Source organism: Pteropus alecto, unplaced genomic scaffold (genome assembly GCF_000325575.1).
Source record: "Pteropus alecto unplaced genomic scaffold, ASM32557v1 scaffold20, whole genome shotgun sequence".
NCBI lineage: Eukaryota > Metazoa > Chordata > Mammalia > Chiroptera > Pteropodidae > Pteropus > Pteropus alecto.
Genome location: NW_006436298.1, coordinates 12,237,368 through 12,255,134, shown reverse-complemented (window position 1 = coordinate 12,255,134; position 17,767 = coordinate 12,237,368). Strand labels below are relative to the sequence as shown.

Below are 17,767 nucleotides of genomic sequence, written 5' to 3'. Positions count from 1 at the left end.
TACATCCTACATGTCTTGTTCAGCTTTTTGGTGACTCCTTCCCTCATGGCAGAATATAGCTACCCATATGTTCCAATTCTGCAACAGTATAGTTCTGTATAAATCTACATTCAGGATAAAAATTTAATGAGTCAAGCATGAGTCCACTATGGCTACATAACATCTAGTACCAATGCGGTCTTCATGGGCCCAAAGAAATGATGCCCTAAAGGATCTATTACAAGGAAAAAGAGAAAAATCTTTTTTTCATTTTAGAAAAAAGTTGCCTTCCTAGAAAGTTAAAGATATAAACCAAATGTTAATAGTAGTTACTTATAGGTTTGTAAAATTGGGAGCAACTTGATCTTCTTTTGCTTATATTTTCTCTAAATTATATTAAAGTATATTAATTTTAAAAATTAAAAGTTAATCTTAACAGCTAAACTGTCAAGTCATTATGATATAATGCTGAGTGGGGGGGAATAAGATTTTAAAATTCTACAGTTTATATTCCTTAACTCTATAAAATACACGTGTAGAAAAATAGCAAACAAATCCAATAAAACATTAGATATCCCTAGATATGACAGAATTATATATATTCTCATTTATCATTTCCATATTTTTCAGTTATACACAGGTATATATTACTTTCATACTAGAAAAAATTAGTTTGAGGGATGTGTATGCTCAATGGACTCAGTTTTTATGTAGGTGACTCTAATATTGTAGTTACTGTGATCACCAGATAAAAGACAGTGATTTTTGGCATTTTTTTTTCCTGGCCCCCAAACACCTAAAGAATATTACAAACTGCCAACAGTAATAACTACTACAACCATGATTTATCTTGAGGATCACTGGCCCACAAAATATTATAAAAGTTCTGGAGAATTCTAAGATTGTATCTAAGTGATGAAAACACCTAAAGAGTTAAAAGAAATAAAGTCTGCGTGCTATAATTCTACGAATTAGGACTATTTAAGTATAGAGAAGATAATACTCAGAATAATTTGACATAAGTATATGAAACATTACTAAGTAAAAGAGGATTAATTATTTTCTGTCCCTATTAAAGAAAACAAAGAGTTTTAGTGGCAAGATGATTTTAGCTACATCATCAGCCATGCCAAGCCCAGAAAAATATGAGCTGAAAAACAAATCCAAGATTCTGATAAACATAAAATTTAACATTCATTGCATTGCTATACAGTGACTCCCATGTCCCTTGCCATTTGAAAACACAAACAGTATTTTCAAATGAAAATTCTACAGGTTAAGTTTTGTCCGACCAAAACCACAAAGTTAAATTGTAAATATGGAACCCACAGAAAGGGTATGAACACTGGAGAAGAGTCTTTTCCTTTTTTCCTAGAATCTTTAAATTAAAGATATCTACTTAAGACAGATTAGTGGCAATGCCTGGCTTAGAAATTTCTATAGATTTCTTTCTAGCTCTCTATATTCTGTGATAAAGTCCATAATAATACCCACCAATACAAAAAGCAGGATATTTTGTAAAATGTACCCTAATTCTAGTGAAATACTTCACTCTCCATAATATTTAACCATTGAGATACAATTTTAGTTTAATAAACAAGTATTTAAACCAATTCTAATGTTTGAAAATATATTATTCTACTCTAAATAAATTTATACTATGGTACTTGGCAATCTATGAAATAGGTATTTTATTTTTAACCATCTTCAATTATTTCTACATTAACCACTTTTATTTCACCTTTAAAGGTCTTAATCACATGGAATCAATAAATTCCTCTAAACATTTCCTTAAAGAAAAAATGGAAGGAGATACAGTGAAATGGTATTTAAACAGTCATGGTAATTCTAAAAGGAAAATATTCACAAAAATGTAACAAGTTCTGAACATGAACAGTCTAAACGCAGATTTTACCAATATGGATAAAATTAAATGCTAATGTCGGTGTTTTCAGAAAACGATATCGCAATAATTGTAAAAGTTATTATGCTACTACAAATGATTTACAGCAACAACTAATAAATTTAACATAAATTCCCTCTAATATGCAAACCATACATTATCTCAACACGATTTATAGGAGTTACATCCAATGACAATCCAAACTCATTTTTATGTATTTTTCAAAATAAGATTCACCATGACCATTATTTTAGATTATAGTTTTACATCCTCTTTAAATAACCAAGTGAAAAATCCAACAATACACAGCCAGGTACTTTCATCAATACATAAAACAGCATTAAGTAGCGATGTTAGGGAACAGAACACAAGTTCAATCGAATCAATACAATACTAGTAAAGAGGCATCCATTTTAAACTACTAGGAAAAAATCTGAGCTGCAAAACACATTTTCCATTTTGAATCTAACTTCTAGACAGTCTGTGTATTTTGACCTTAAAGTGGTCAAAATATTTAATATGAGTGAAGCTCATGTTCCACTACCTACAAAGGTCTAATGCAACAGAAAAATTGTCATTTAATGTTGCTGAGAGTTTTTAACTAAGTCTTTTATATATTTTGTTTAGCACATGATGGAATTATACAGATTTTCTTTTTTAAATCAAATGTGAAATTTTATATACATTAAACTCTCAGGATAATTTCTGCCTCTGAAGTGCTAATATAGTGTTTAAAATTATACAAACAAACATCCAGTAAACAGTATTTTATTTTATGACACTCTGTGTTAATACAATAAATATACAAAACTTCCAAACCACTGAAAACATGCAACATTAGAGAGACAGATGGAGAGCACTTATATAGAACTATGACAGTCACCATGATGACAGCGCAGTATTACTCATTGACAAAATATACAAACATCCCTAGATAAATAATCCAAGTCCCAAATTACAAATCACTGAGCAATGATTTTCCAGTGTTCGAACATCAGTCTGAAATAAAACAGCCACAACTTAATATTGCAAACTGAAAAATGACATGGATGCTTACAATGTCGAGACCATTTCATGATTCTGATTCTGGGTAATGTTAATATTAAATATAAAACACGAACAAATGCCAATCTTTTGCTGAATGAAAACATGACATTTTACTAATTATTAAAAGAATAAAAATATAGGAATTTAAAACCCCTATATCTTATTAAACCAGAAGCATTGCCATCATTTTAATGCACATTTGTTTTTAAAAAACAATTTTCTCTCACAAGCTTGTATTAACCCAAATAATTGGATTTTATAACATTTTCCCCAGCCACATAAAAAAAAAGGTACTGTTGGTTGTAATTATTCTTCGCTATTTAACAGTGCTACCTTTCGGGATTTCTACGGAATACAGAAATTCTTGAAAGAACCTCAGAATTTTTTTTAAAGTCTCTATGCTATATCTTTCATTTGTACTTTCAAGAAATACAAAAATGGACTTGAGATATAAATTAATGATGGACATAAGTGTTCTTATATTTATTTTGTGGTTAATGTTTTGAATGTTTTTTAAATCTACACTCAATACAGCAAACTGATGAAACAGATTTTCAGTAAGATAGATTCTGAAAAACTTGAACTGGCTTATTTGATTGAGAAAGTAGGTGGAGATTATCACTAGTCAGAAATATTCATAAAGAGCTTTAAACTCATATTCTAAATCCTATTTTCATCAAAATAAAAGAAATACAAGTATATACTTCAATATTGAAGTCCCAAATAAATCAAATGTAAACACCGTCTGAATAGATTAGCATTACCAAGTATCACTATCGTGCAAAGCTTCTTTCATAAATAGTGATAATTCACCATCCCACCCCCAGAATGAAACTCATTTCAACTCCAGATTTAGAGAGAAAAATGAAAGTGATTTAACCATTGGTGCCCATCTGATTTTTTTTTTAAAGGATTTGCAGTCTCAAATAATATAATCCAATTGACTATCCTTACTTAAAATCAAGTTGAATAAATCACTACCTATGATTCTGTAATCTTAAAATAGCTTATGACTTCCAAAACACAGTATCATCACCTTACAAATGTCTTTTAGTCATTTAATCAATATTAAAAATGATTCAAACTTTCAACCCAAAAACACTATAAGAATGAACTCCTGTGCTGCACAGTAACAATTTTAATGTTATTATATTCATAATTAATGCATTCAACTGTATATTTTCTTACTTGGTGCAAGTTAAATCTTTTATTTTTTCTATTGCTGAAAAATTTTAATGGATTCAGTCTGTCTCTAAAATTGAAAGACTGAGGTGCATTAGGGATTCAAGTATTTGTAAAATGCCAGGATCTTTTTATTTTTAATGCCATTAGAGATGAGCGGCTAAAAGAAAAATCCCTTAAATACTGTATGTTCTTTTTGGACAAGGAGTTAGGCCAGACTTTAATACCTCTGTTAAAAATTATACATACACCACCCCCCAAAAGAGCTGCCAAACACAATCTCAGTTCAATTAAAAAGAGTAGCCACGAGAATATACCAAAGATTCCATACGGTAATATTTTACTATGATATGAATACTGAAAAAAATTTTAAAAAGGTATTATCACTACTTTCTATTCCATCAATTATCTACCTTTTCTTTTGGATAATGCACTGCAAATTATATTCTTGTACTGCATCCGATAAATTTTTATTTAAAAGAAACGATTACAGAAAATCCTCTATGATTCTATAAACAACTCCCCAAACTTATAACCATAGGCAGTGCAGAACCCAAAATACTAATTTTTTTTTAATTTCAGAAATATGGTGCCCATGCAAGATCAGAGATTGATATCAAACTATCAACTACTCTAAAAAAAGAAGGTAAAAAGATAAAATTTACATTATCTACTACGAAATGCACATAGGCTCTTCACTGGTGACTGAAACTGCTAAAAAGCAAGCCAATTTAAACGTCCATAAGTCTCTGATGGCCTATTTATGTCAATATAAATAAGGAAAAAGGAATGAAGCATCACTTTACTGTTCCAATGTATAATCTTTAAATCTAAGATTCTTCAAAGAATGACTGTAACTAGTACTAAATGCATTTTTAATCATAAGTACCATATTAATTTCAGTCTCACCACTGAAATAATTTGAACATTCATCCCCCAAAAATATGGAGAATATTTATTTAGCATGTAATATTTTTTTTCTGCAGGGGGCACTAAAATATTAAGAAACTGTTAGGTAAATAATAAGACAAGGAAGTTTTTCTGTTTTTGCCCATGCATAAGTGAATTGGAAACATACATGCTATGTTTACTGCGTGTTTTGAACATAAAAATATTTATAGAATACAGTAACTGGAGAAAAAAGTACAGTCAAAAGGTAACAGTGTATTGTTTGAAGATTCTCTAAATTTGGTTACCCTTGAAAGCATTCTGAGCTGCACTAGTTGCTGCAGTTGAAGCTGCATTTGCAGCTGCAGTCTGGACGGTTTTGTTGGACATCACACCTGTTGCAAACTCTTGTTGGGCCTTCTCAAAACTAGCACCTGTTGTGCGATATAGTCCATGTACCTACAGAGGCACAATAAAGTGGGAGAAGATAAGTGGTCACTGACACTTTTCAGCAGCTCTTCAATCAACCTCAACATTACCCAGAGACAAAATGACTAAAATTCTAAGCATGAGTCCCAAGATTGAGAACATTAGGTACCACACTGGCACATACTATATTTAAATATTTTCTTAACACAGGTTTATCCTTTTCATCCCCAATGCAGAAGAGATAATTATGCCTATGCCAAATGAAAAATAATTTAAAGAATTTAACCAAATGTAAAAAGCTATGTTTTCTGCTGTACTTAATTAGTTAATTAAGATATTACTGCATTATAAGAAAGTGATTTAACGAGAGACATTCTAATGTTAATACATTTACTACCCTAGACAAATTAAATATCTTATCTATTTTTGTGTTAGATACATATATAGCACCGATCATAATTATAATCAAATGATCTTATTATTTAATGTACAAAGCACTATTCCTTCTGCTATCCACTCTTTATACCATTTAACCTTTTGTGTATGGTCACTTATAAAGGATCTACAAAGAAACACTTCTGTAAACTGTCTGTCCATACTGCATTTTCATGAGTAAGGTTCAAAAATACTCTATTAGTATATGTATTAAGATGCATAAACTATGAAGTGCATCTATATATATAACATTGGCCACTCAATACAAATTTGAGGAAGAAAATAAAGCAAATTAGAACAAATATTTATTATATGCCTACAAACTTGGGGGGAGGGAAGACACTGCACTATGATTAGGTCTAAATTAGAAGCCTGACTGGCATGCAATCAGAGCAGGTTTGCAGAATGAGGGCAGTGCACCCAAGTCAGTCCTTTTCCCAAACCTGGTAGAAACTGGTAATTATGGAGTAAACGAGGAATAAGGAAAAGTAGAATGCAGAATGAATCAAAGACATTCAAGTCAAGCTTGGATACTGGAAAGTCATTTCAAAGATAGGGAGGATAGGCTAGTTTAGCAGGGAAAAGAGATGCTGGGTTAAGTCCTAAATATTCATACATTCCACAAATGTTTACCAAATACCTACTCTAGGCCTGCTACAGCAGGCAGGTGAAGATATGGTTTGGAACTCAGGAAAGGAATGGGCCAGAGACATAGACTTGGAAACCACTGACACATAAATGGTACCTGCAACTCTGATATAAATGAAACTGTCCATGGAGACCGCACAAATTAGAAAGAGAATCAAATACCAAAGCCTATTTAAAACACTAATATTTAAGAGGTACCCACAAGAAGAAATGATTAGGAAAGGAATGGGAAAAAACAGCGACCTTCTCAGATGTCAAGGGAAGAAAGCATGCTAAGGAATGAAGAGCTATCAGGGTAAAAGATAAAAATAGCCAGACAGTTCTGAGTTCTTCTGATACAATGGTGTGAGCAAATGCCATATTACCATGGATCCAAGTGTAAAAGAGTTAGGGAGATAAAGAGAGAACTGATAAGCACATAAACTGGCAAACTCAAAGTTTTTTTCTTCTACTAACCATAGCTCTATCTTAAGTATAAAAGTAATTATATTTATTCCCTTTTCAAAACCAAATTTTCTATGGAACATTAAAGATACAGATAAATCACTTCTCTTACGTTCAAGAAAATTATCCCACAATGAGTACATACGATTAGATTCTTGAAAATGAAGTGCATTCTAAAAATCTAATAAGCCTCCTTTACTTACTAGACCATCAGAGCAATGTAATTACAGGTCCACTTGTCTCTCTCTTCCCCTTTCCCATGTTTATGGGCATGTAATAAATAAATATCTGTTATAATTTGCTTTATTTCCTTTTCTAATTTGTATTGAGTGTCTATTGTGTTATATTTATGGGCTTCATAGTTTAATTACTTAAAATGAAATTCATATCCCAGCAGAGCAGAGACAAAATAAGGTAGGAATAGCACATACTTCTCAACAGTTTACATCTACATAGACTCAGAGAGCCACCTAGAGGGAAAAGACTACATAATATTCAGTGCCCAGTGCTCAAATACTGTATTAAACCCACTGCACCCATGTGAAATGGGTGATTATTTCAGTGCTCCAGCAAAATGATAGGCTAATTATATGAATCAACAATGCAAAAAGCTTATCATTTCCCTGCTATGTTTCACAATGGTATCTATTGATAATTCATATTCCTTATGAAATCAGGAACAAAGTTTTAAGATAAATTACTGTAATTTAAAGAAACAACTTAAATACTTGTTATCTCTTCTACTTATGAGAACTGCATTAACCTAAATATTTAGTTCTAGGCGTATCACAGAAAGATCACTAGGTTTGTTATCTACTGATTCTACTACTCTCCAGCTGGCTGGTCGCCACTCAAGTTTACTTCCCATAAAACAAGAATATTTGTTGCCCTGTCTCCTAAGAATCAGAAGTTCTAATTCTTAGGAGTTCTCCTAAGAATCAAAAGATAATTACGTACATGTATTACACTAAAAAAGATTAAAATTAATGTTTAAATCTCTGCAGAATTATCACAGCCAAGATGCCACCCCAGAAGGGAATCCTGTTTCCTTAACGTATCTTCAAAATGATCTTAGCGTACACTGGGGTGACACATGACACACAATTGTATACTATAGGAAGCAAAGAACTATGGTACTTTGCTTAATCAAAATAATCCACACATACAGTTCCATTAAAGCTTACAGATACCATGTCAAGAATTCATGCTTTTATTAATAGACGATCCCTGTCTTACCAAAATTGTTTTAACTTTTTTAAAAGTTGAAGAAATACAAACAAGTGAGTTTTCGACATTTTTATTCTTGTTTTTAGATTTCAATAAACTTGTGAATCCCTAAGCCTAAATTTTTCAATTAATCATTTCCTAGAAACCCTCTATGTACTCTCCTGCCCATAGATCTGGGTCAGATACCCCTTCTGTAACCTCTTAAATTACCACTCTAGTTTCACACTATTGAAATCCCACTCATCCTTTAAGGTTTATCTCAAATACTGCTGTCCTCTTTCTGCCTGAACTAACTGTGGCTCTTTCTGTTGAGAGCACCTCTAAATCTTTGTACATCTTTTAGGGATGCATATTGTCCTGCTTCTTCTGAAAGGTTCACCTACCAGTCTTATACCCCAAAGGTTTTTAGTTCCTTGAGAAGATAAGCTAATATCCACTCATTGTTACATTCCCTAAAAGACATAGTAACCTGTGGTAGAAGCCACTGAAAAATTGTTTCTTTGTCTGCTAGGAATTAAACAAATGGCCCCAAATTATCCTCATTATTTTTTTTAAAGTTACCAAATAAGTACAATACTGCCCTAGCAAACTATATCTGTTACAAAGTAAAATGTTTAGGTTGCAATTATCTCAGAGGTTAATTTTTTAAAAAGTGAAGTTACTACTTCACACCTACTAGGATAGCTATGATCAGAAAAATGGTAAATAACAAGTGTTGACAAAAATGTGGAGAAACTGGAACCCTTGTACATTGCTGGAGGAAATGTAAAACAGTGCAGCCACTGCGAACAGTTTGGTGGTTCTTCAAAAAGCTAAACATACAATTACCATATTACCACCAAGCAATTCCACTCCTATGTATATACCCAAAAGAATTGAAAGCAGAGGCTCCAACAAATACTTGTCTACCAGTATTCATCATAGTGGCATTATTCACACTAGCCAAAAGGAGGAAACAACCCAAGTGTCTATTCAAAAGACTAATAACACAATGTAGTCTATACATGCAGTGTAATATTATTCAGCCATAAAAAGGAAATTCTGATTCATACCACAACATGGATGAACCTTGAAAACTTTATGCTAAGTGAAATCAGTCAGACACAAAAGAAAAATACTGTATGATTCCAGAATTAGCAGACTCACTGAGACAGAAAGTAGATTAGAGACCACCAGGGGCTGGGGAAAGGGAATGGAGAGTAACTACTATTGACTGCAGAGTTTCTACTTGGGGTGATGAAGTTGTGGAAATAGACAGTGTTGACAGTTACACAACACTGTGAATACAATTAATGCCACTGAATCGTACACCTAAAATGATTAAAATGCAAATTTTATGTTATATGTATATTTGCCATAATTTTAAAAAGATTAATAATGAAATATATCAAAAACCATTGACTTGTATACTTTAAATGAATAAATTGCATATATGAATTATCTCGGTGAAGCTGTTAAAAATACACACATAAAGATGATTTAGATGAAAATATCATATGTACAGCATTATAAATACAAGCAGATCTGCCAAATTTGAAGATGCCTAGGTAAATATACAATAGTTTAGTTATATTAACCTAGATTTGGAATGTATTAAGTAACTAGCCTAGTACTTATAGAAAAGGATAACAAAATAAAAATTTGGAGCAATCAAAAAAAAATGAACATGCTAAGAGTACCAGCTAAGGACAGGATGTAAACGACCTGCTTAGAGGGATATGGCATGCCTATTTGTGACTACAGAAAGCCGGTAGAGTAAAATCATCAGCATTCTGTCTCAGATCCAAAATAAAGCTGGGCAGGGGGAGGGGTGAACAATAACAATGCTTTCAAAGAAAGTGAAAGTCACTTTTAATCTAAGAAGATGATCCCTTTATATAATAATAGAATATTGTCACAAAGCATTTACTGTAATATACTGATTTAATAAATGAGACTTATCATTACTTTGGATTGAACAGTCAAATTCTACACCCACAAACAAGAGTATTTGCAGAGCAGCTATCTTGGTATATATAAAAAAAATTTTAAATACTTAAGAAAACTTGTTTTTTAAAGAGGTGAAATAATCTTTTTCTAAAATTCTTCCAAAATGCCAACTATTAATAATTATTTTACAAACCCATAGACAAAAGTCTAAGAACAATTTTTAAATTTCATGGAATAATCATTCAAAACTAGGTCCCAAAAGGAATACAAATTATCTATTTATCCCTTTCATACTAAGTTATTCTAGCTCTTACACTAGCTAAAAAAAAAGGGGGAAATCTTGGATTCCCCTCAGATATAGCCTCCTGTGATTCATTTATTTATTATTATTTGAACCATTTATACTACTTCCCCTTCAGCCCCAAACTATTATTCAATTCAAATAGTTTACTATAGAAATATCTTTTTATAAAAACACCATTTAGAAATAATCTGAGAGAAAATTTAAGAAATCTGTGAAAAGAAAGAATTGAACTATTAAGAGTTTTAAGAAAAATATATTATTGCATTTTAATTATTTTAAATTTGGATTTTAAGATGAGGCTGGGGGAGTGGTGGGAACAAAGTTAAATTACCATAGAGCTCCTACTGGGAGCTCTACACACCAAGGATTACCTATTCCAATTATGCAAGACTTCAGAATGCCAACAAAATCCTCAAAATTGTATTTACTGTAACTGAAATAAACATATGCCACGGAGCACGTTTAGCTGGGGATGGAGACACAGAATAGCCTAAAAAGTCACAATTCTACAGTCAAAATAATGTGCACAGATAACTTTTAGAGGGCATAACTGTTTATGAAGAGCCTGACCCCTAGCGGTTATAAACTATGGCTACAGACTCCCAAAGGATCAAAAATAAAAAAATAAAAATAAAAATAAATCCAGTTTTGAGCAAGTGTGGGGAAAAAAAAGAAAAGTCAGATGTTTTTATTGAATCTCAATTTCTGTCAAAGAGAAATCAATGCCATTACAACAGGAAAGCTGGCTCAAATTGCATTTTAGCTTATATTATCCCCATTTATCGTACTTCATAAAATCGTACAGAAAAACATCTCATCTAAATTCTATTTCACAGATAAAGAATATGAGATTCTGAGAAGTTTAAGAACTTGTACAGCACTGACAGACAATGAACACATATAGAAAGAGGTAACTGGAAAATCTTTAACTATGAAGTAAAAAAAAAAAAGTCAACCAAAATAGAGTACGCTGCACAATTTTCCTATCAGTGCTTTTATTTGGGAAGCAGTCATGTTTCTTTTGAATGCCTGGCACACAACAAGCACAACTCTAAATTTTTCCTTTCATGGACGGGATCCTGAAGGACTGTGCACCCAGAGGGGGCGAGGGCCTGCAGGTGAAAGACTTTAGAGTGCTGCACACAGCAGCCAGTCAGATAGCAGCTGCGGAACAGACACTCCCTCCACACCCTGACTCTATTAATCATCTGTGCCACATATTCCCCACCACCACCGCTGCTGGTTAAAACGCCTTCCTCTTTCTTCCCTCAGTAGATTCTTAAATGTTAGGAGTGTTTGACCCTAGGCCCTCTTCTCACTCCATATCCACTTTCTGGGCTTCATTTTCATCAAGAACTCAATACTCCCCACGTCTAAAAATCCAGCCTAAAGCTCTTTTCTTTGTTCCCAACTTATATATCCAAAAGCCTACCAAATGTTTATACCTTAATGTCCCACCAGTATTTTAAACTCTCCACATTCAAAGTTGAAAACATCCTGATGCCCAAATCTGTTCTTCTTCCTGTACTCTCTTCCTGAATGACCCACCATCTAAAAACCTGGGTGTCATCCTTGAGATTTCCTCATCCCCCACTCTCAGGACCAAGTCGAATCAATTGCTACCTGCTCATTTTCCCTTACTACAGTTACTTTATACTGTCACTTTCTTAGTTTAGACTACTAGTTACTAAGCAGCTTCCTAGCTTATCTCTCAGTCTTAATTTCTCCAAGTACCACACTCCTGCCCCACATATCTCAGATCTTTTATGGAAGTCTTTCTAAAGTTCAAATTGGATCAATTCAGCTACTCTCCTCTTTGAACCTCTTCTATGGCTCACTACCACTCTGTGGAGAAGATCCCAACTTCTTAACAAGGTTTCCTAGTTTATAAGACCCTACAGGATATACTACACTAAGGTGTTCAGTCTCATCTTCACCTGTCTACCACCACCAACAGCCCACTTTCTCCCTGTGAGACTCAAGCACCAAGTTTATTTCCCATGCATTCTGAGTTACTTTCAATTCCTCGAATATGCCATGTTATTCCCAGCAACTAGACATGAACGTGGCATCCCTGCTGCCTGGTACTACTTATCTTCTCCCTTCACCCTTATTCCCTTACTTAGTCAACTCCTATTCATCATACCTCACCCCAAGGCAATGCAAAATGACCTTACTACTAAAAAAGATCTCCAAAACTTGGTTAGCTGTCCCTCCTGTGTGCTCCCTATACTTGCCCCTATCATAGCTACTAAAGCAATGGACTGTGATGCCCATTCATTTGTTTCTCCTTCCACAACAAAATGTTAGCTCCTTGAGCTTATAGTGCAGTACCTGGCATGTAATACATGCTCTTCGATGGTTGTTTAACAAAAGAATGGAATCTGCGATATACCACAAAACTGTCTACTGTACTCTAAACTTATTACATTTCTAGTTTTATAAAGCGCCCTCAGTGATCCATCTGGAATAATAAAGGAATTTCTGAAGAGATATTATAATGGTCAGGTTTATTTGGCTAGGCTACAGTCTCCAGTTAGCAATCAAACGCTAATCTAGGTCTTGCTGTGAAGATGTTTTGTATATGTGATTAGCATCTATAACTAGTTCATTTTAAGAAGTATCCTGAATGATCTGGGTAGGCCTGATCCAATTAGTTAAAAGGCCTTAATAACAGAACTGAGGTTTCTCTGAGGAAGAAGAAATCCCATCTGTGGATTGCAGTTCAGCTTCTGCTTGAGAGTTTCCAATGCTTCCTAATCGCTTGCCTTATGGGTTTCAGACTAACCTAGCCAGCCCCCGCACCCACATAAGCCAATTCTTTTCAATAAATCTCTTCATTCCATTGTTTCTTTGATGGAACACTAATACAGGCACTTACTAAACAAAAGTATACACTAAACCAGACCCTGAATATAAAATTATAAAGAAACTAAAAAGACCAGAAAAGAAAATTAATGTTAACTGAGGCCCTGTGCTATGCAATTTACATTCATTGTTTCATTTAATCCTCACATCAATCCTATGAAAGTAGTTATTCTCATTCCTTTATTCATTCAACATATATTTGAGTGCCTATCACATGCCAATCACTGCCAGTTACTGTTTTAGAAGTGAGGAATACAACTTGAAAGCACACAGACTAGGTCCCTGCTCTCACGGACCTTGGAGTACAGGTGAAGACACTGAACCTGAGTGGTTACAGAGCCTGTCTCAGTTCACACAGCTGTATGTGAAGGTGCCCGAATTTCACCATGAGTTATATGGTTCCAAAGCTCTTGCTCTTCTCATTGAATTCCAATACTAAGAGACATGTTTATACTGGAGAGCTTAAACTGGGTACCCAGAATATGTGCACTACACAGTATATAAATTGGTTTATGTCCAGGTCCCACAGTGAATAATATAGACAGCAAGTTTCCCAAGAAAATAAAGGATGACATAATACCTAAGACATGGGGTAAGAGGTAGGAAGATTTGAGCAAGGTCCTGAAAGAACACTAGTAGGTCTTCAACTGGCAGAGAAGATAAAGCAACCTAGAAGAGGCACAGCATGAACAAAAACTGGGACAAAGGAATGTACATGATGTAAAGAAAATGAGTAGTACAGTTTGACTAGAGCAGAAAGTGTGGATCCAGGATGTGAAAGGAACTAGCCCTATTTCCCACAATCACCACGATCCCATTCCCCACCCCATGTCCACTTCAAAAATCTTCAGTGCTGGGTTTGTATGTTTTTTTTTCAGATCAATACAGTAACAACACATAAAATGGAGTGAAGAAAGTGGGGTCAGGGTGTGACTGACTTGTAAAAAGATTCTGGATTAGCTGAGGTTGGGAATGAAAAGGAAGAGAAGGATGGAAAGATAGTTTAAAAAAAAAAGTATCTAGGAAAGTAACTAAAAAAGTAATGAAAGTACTTACAGAAGTAGTGAAAGTGCTGACACAAATGTTAAATGGACTCATTTGAGGAAGTACTTAGTACCACATCATTTATAGTAGGTACTTAATAAATGTTCCTTTAAAAAAAAGCTTAACATTTGTATACTGTACAATTTACCCTTTTAAAGTGTACAATTCAATGGTTTTTAGTATATTAATAGTGTTGTGAATATATCATCCATACAACTGATTTTCAGAACATTTTCAACACCCCAAAAAAGAAATTCTGAACCCACTGGCAGCCCCTCTCCACCCTAGCCCAGCCATAAACAACCACTAATCTACTTTCTGTCTCTGTAGGTTTGCCTATTTTGGACATTTCATGTAAATGGAATCATACAATATGTAGTCTTAATAAATGCTTTTGAATCTGATTCAGAACTTCTGGAAGGAGGGCTAGTTGAGAAGAAAATGAAGAGTTTATGATGCATTACTGTGAGCTGATGATACCAATCAACTGGAGATGTAAACAGTCACCTGAAGATGCAACCAAATGTTTATGCAAAGCATTATATCTTCCAACTCCAAGATTCTAGGTCATGCAGGTAGAAAAAGCTGAAACAATGAGGGAGGTTGAAATTCCCAAGGAAAAAGACTGCACAGCACAAAAAGCAAAGAGCTGACTGCACTTAAGATGACCTTTACTTATAAGCTGGACCAAGAAATGAAAGAGAAAGAATAGTTTCAGAGGCAGGAGAATCAACACAATTACGAAGACTGAGGAACAGAAGGAGCCACCTGTAGTGTAGAAGGTTGTAGAGTTCGAGGAGTAGGAAGACTGAAAAGACCATAGGATTTAGTAACTTTAGAAAGCTGATTTCAATTGTATGTGTGTGTAGTTCAGAAAAGTAAAAGCGTTTATAAGGGAAAATGAGTAGCAAAATTTGGACTGAAAAACAGTTTAGCCTACAAAGTTGAGAACAAAAGGCAAATGTACAAGTAAAATATTTCAAGAGCGCGAAGTGTCCTTAAATATACGGTACAGTTATTTCTACGTATTCCTTGTACATATTCTCAAGTTATAAGACAGAAAAAAATAAAGAAAAAAATGTTGTAAGGACTTATTTTCTTTAAAGTGAAACCCACCAAAAAGTCTTTATCGTTTTAAAACATAGGTGTTATTCCCAGGGTTTCTATGTCACATTTAAGCACATACAGAATATCAAAAATATATATCGAAGCCACAGTTAAACTTTATATAAACAAATAAAAGCACTGCTTTCTCTTCCACTCTATGTAATGATTTTCTTTTAAGGTTGAGAAAACAGCCATGGGAATTCTCTAGGAAAAAGTATAGATAATTAGGTAGTCACTAAAAACAAAATTCCTGTCATAACCCAGCCTGACCCTGACATCAGCTCACTTTACATTGTTCGATAAATAATTTAGTCTTTAAATTTTAAATACAAATAAAATGCACATACCACACAACAGTTTTACTTCTATTTATTAATCGGGTTAATATGTTTAATAATTAAAAAAAGAAATCGGAGTGTATAAAAATAATCTAAATTTTTAAAATGAGGTTGATTCTTCAATTCATGAAAAAAGCCTTCATTTAACAGAATTTTAAAATAATTCCTTTTTACAGGAATTTAAAAATGTGATGCAATTTTCAAAAATTTGTCTATTATAACTTTTAATTGTAAAAAGTAATCCTTGGAGAGCAAACTTGCACAAGAAGAGTATCAAAATGGCTTGAGGTTACACTGAAGTAAGAGCAAAATGGGAAAATGAGAATTGAACATGAGTTTCACTACAATCATTTACAGACAAAATGTCACTTACCTTTTTAAACATAACTAGTGAGATGACTGCTGATGCTGTGAAAAGTGCTGCTATGATTATCATCATGATTCCAACAGGAATACTTTTGTTGAGGCCAGTAAGGGATGAAATCCAACCACTAGAAAGTAATAAAAGGGAAGTATAATTAGGTAAATAAATCAATGCACGCTTTTAAAAAATAACATAACGACTAACACATATTCAGCTCTTAAGAGTTCAAGTTCTTTATGTGTTAACTCATTTAATTCTCACTGTCTCATAAGATAATGCTGTTTTTAATCTCTATTGTACAGATGAGGAACTGAGTCACAGTAATATTCAGTACTTGCCCAAGGTCACAGAGCTAATAAATGGCATAATCTGAATTCAAACTCAGACACCAAACTCCATCCTTAAGTGTGTACCACCAGATTTGGTATTTTTTAAGCCTATGAGTTCATTATCACTTTCTCTTAAAGTTCATTTTAACTTCTGCTTAATTGTGGAAGAAAACCATAGAGCCAACAGTTAGAATCCAGAACATATAAAACACTTTCAAAGCTCAACAGTTAAAAAAAACTTTTCAATTAGAAAATGGGCAAAAGGCATGAAGAGACATTTCACCAACAGGATAGAAGGATGGCAAATAAGCACATGAAAAGATGTTCAACATCATGAGTCTTTAGGAAAATACAAATTAAAACCTCAATTAGATATGACTACACACCTATCAGGATGGCTAAAATAAAAAGAGTGACACCACCAAATGACGATGAGGATGTGGAGGCTGAATCACTAATATATTGTTGGTGAGACTGTAAAATGGTACAGCCATTTTAAAAAACAGGCTGTCAGTTTCTTCAAAAAACAATAAATATGCAACTTCCATAAGAACCAGCAATTATAATCTTGGCTATTTATCACAGAGAAATGAAAACTTATGTTCACACAAAAGCTTGTTCACAAATGTTCAGCTTTATTCATAATAGCCCCAAACCAGAAACTCCACAGTCTTTTAACTGGTAAGTGGTTAAACAAATTGTGGTACATCCATACTATGAAATACTACTCAGGAATAAAAAGGAATAAACTACTAATACACAAGACAACCTGGATGAATCTCTGGAGAACTACACTGAGTGAAAAAAGCCAAAGGTTACACACTATATGATTCCATTTTTATAGTATTCTTGAAACCACAAAATAACAGATGATGACAGATTAGTGATTGCTGGAGCTGAGGAGAGAATGGGGGCAGGATGGAAGTGAATGTGGCTATAAAAGGGCAACATGGGGGATGCTTTGGTAATGGAAATGTTCCTCATCTTCACTGTATCAATGTCAAGATCTTGGTTTTGATATTATAGCATAGTTTTGCAAAATGTTACCAATGGGCAACACTGGGTAAAGGGTACCTGGGATGTCTCTGCATTATTTCTTATAACGGTATGTAAATCTACAATTATCTGAAACAGTTTAACTTCTTTATGGCTATTTTTTATTTATTAGATTTTATTTTATTAGATATTTTTATCACTAAAATTTTGGGGTGACATTGGGGTGACATAATATATTAGATATTTTTATCACTAAAATTTTGGGGTGACATAAAATCAAATAGGTTTTGTGTACAATTCAGTAAT

General features: G+C 33.5%; 1 protein-coding gene across 2 annotated transcripts in view; it reads right to left on the bottom strand.

Annotated features, from left to right (window-relative positions):
• Positions 1-1,655: 1,655 nt before the first annotated feature.
• Positions 1,656-17,767, bottom strand: part of SCAMP1 (secretory carrier membrane protein 1) — an 83,534-nt gene continuing 67,422 nt past the window's right edge. Inside the window, exons 8-9 of one of the 2 annotated variants that reach the window (XM_006913170.3) lie at positions 16,146-16,263; positions 1,656-5,458 (exon numbers count right to left, since the gene is read on the bottom strand). In XM_006913170.3, coding sequence (XP_006913232.1) covers positions 5,294-5,458; positions 16,146-16,263 — 283 coding nt within the window. In that variant the 3' untranslated portion in view covers positions 1,656-5,293. The remainder of the gene's footprint in view (positions 5,459-16,145; positions 16,264-17,767) is intronic. The other variant, XM_025047886.1, reaches the window with a different exon arrangement.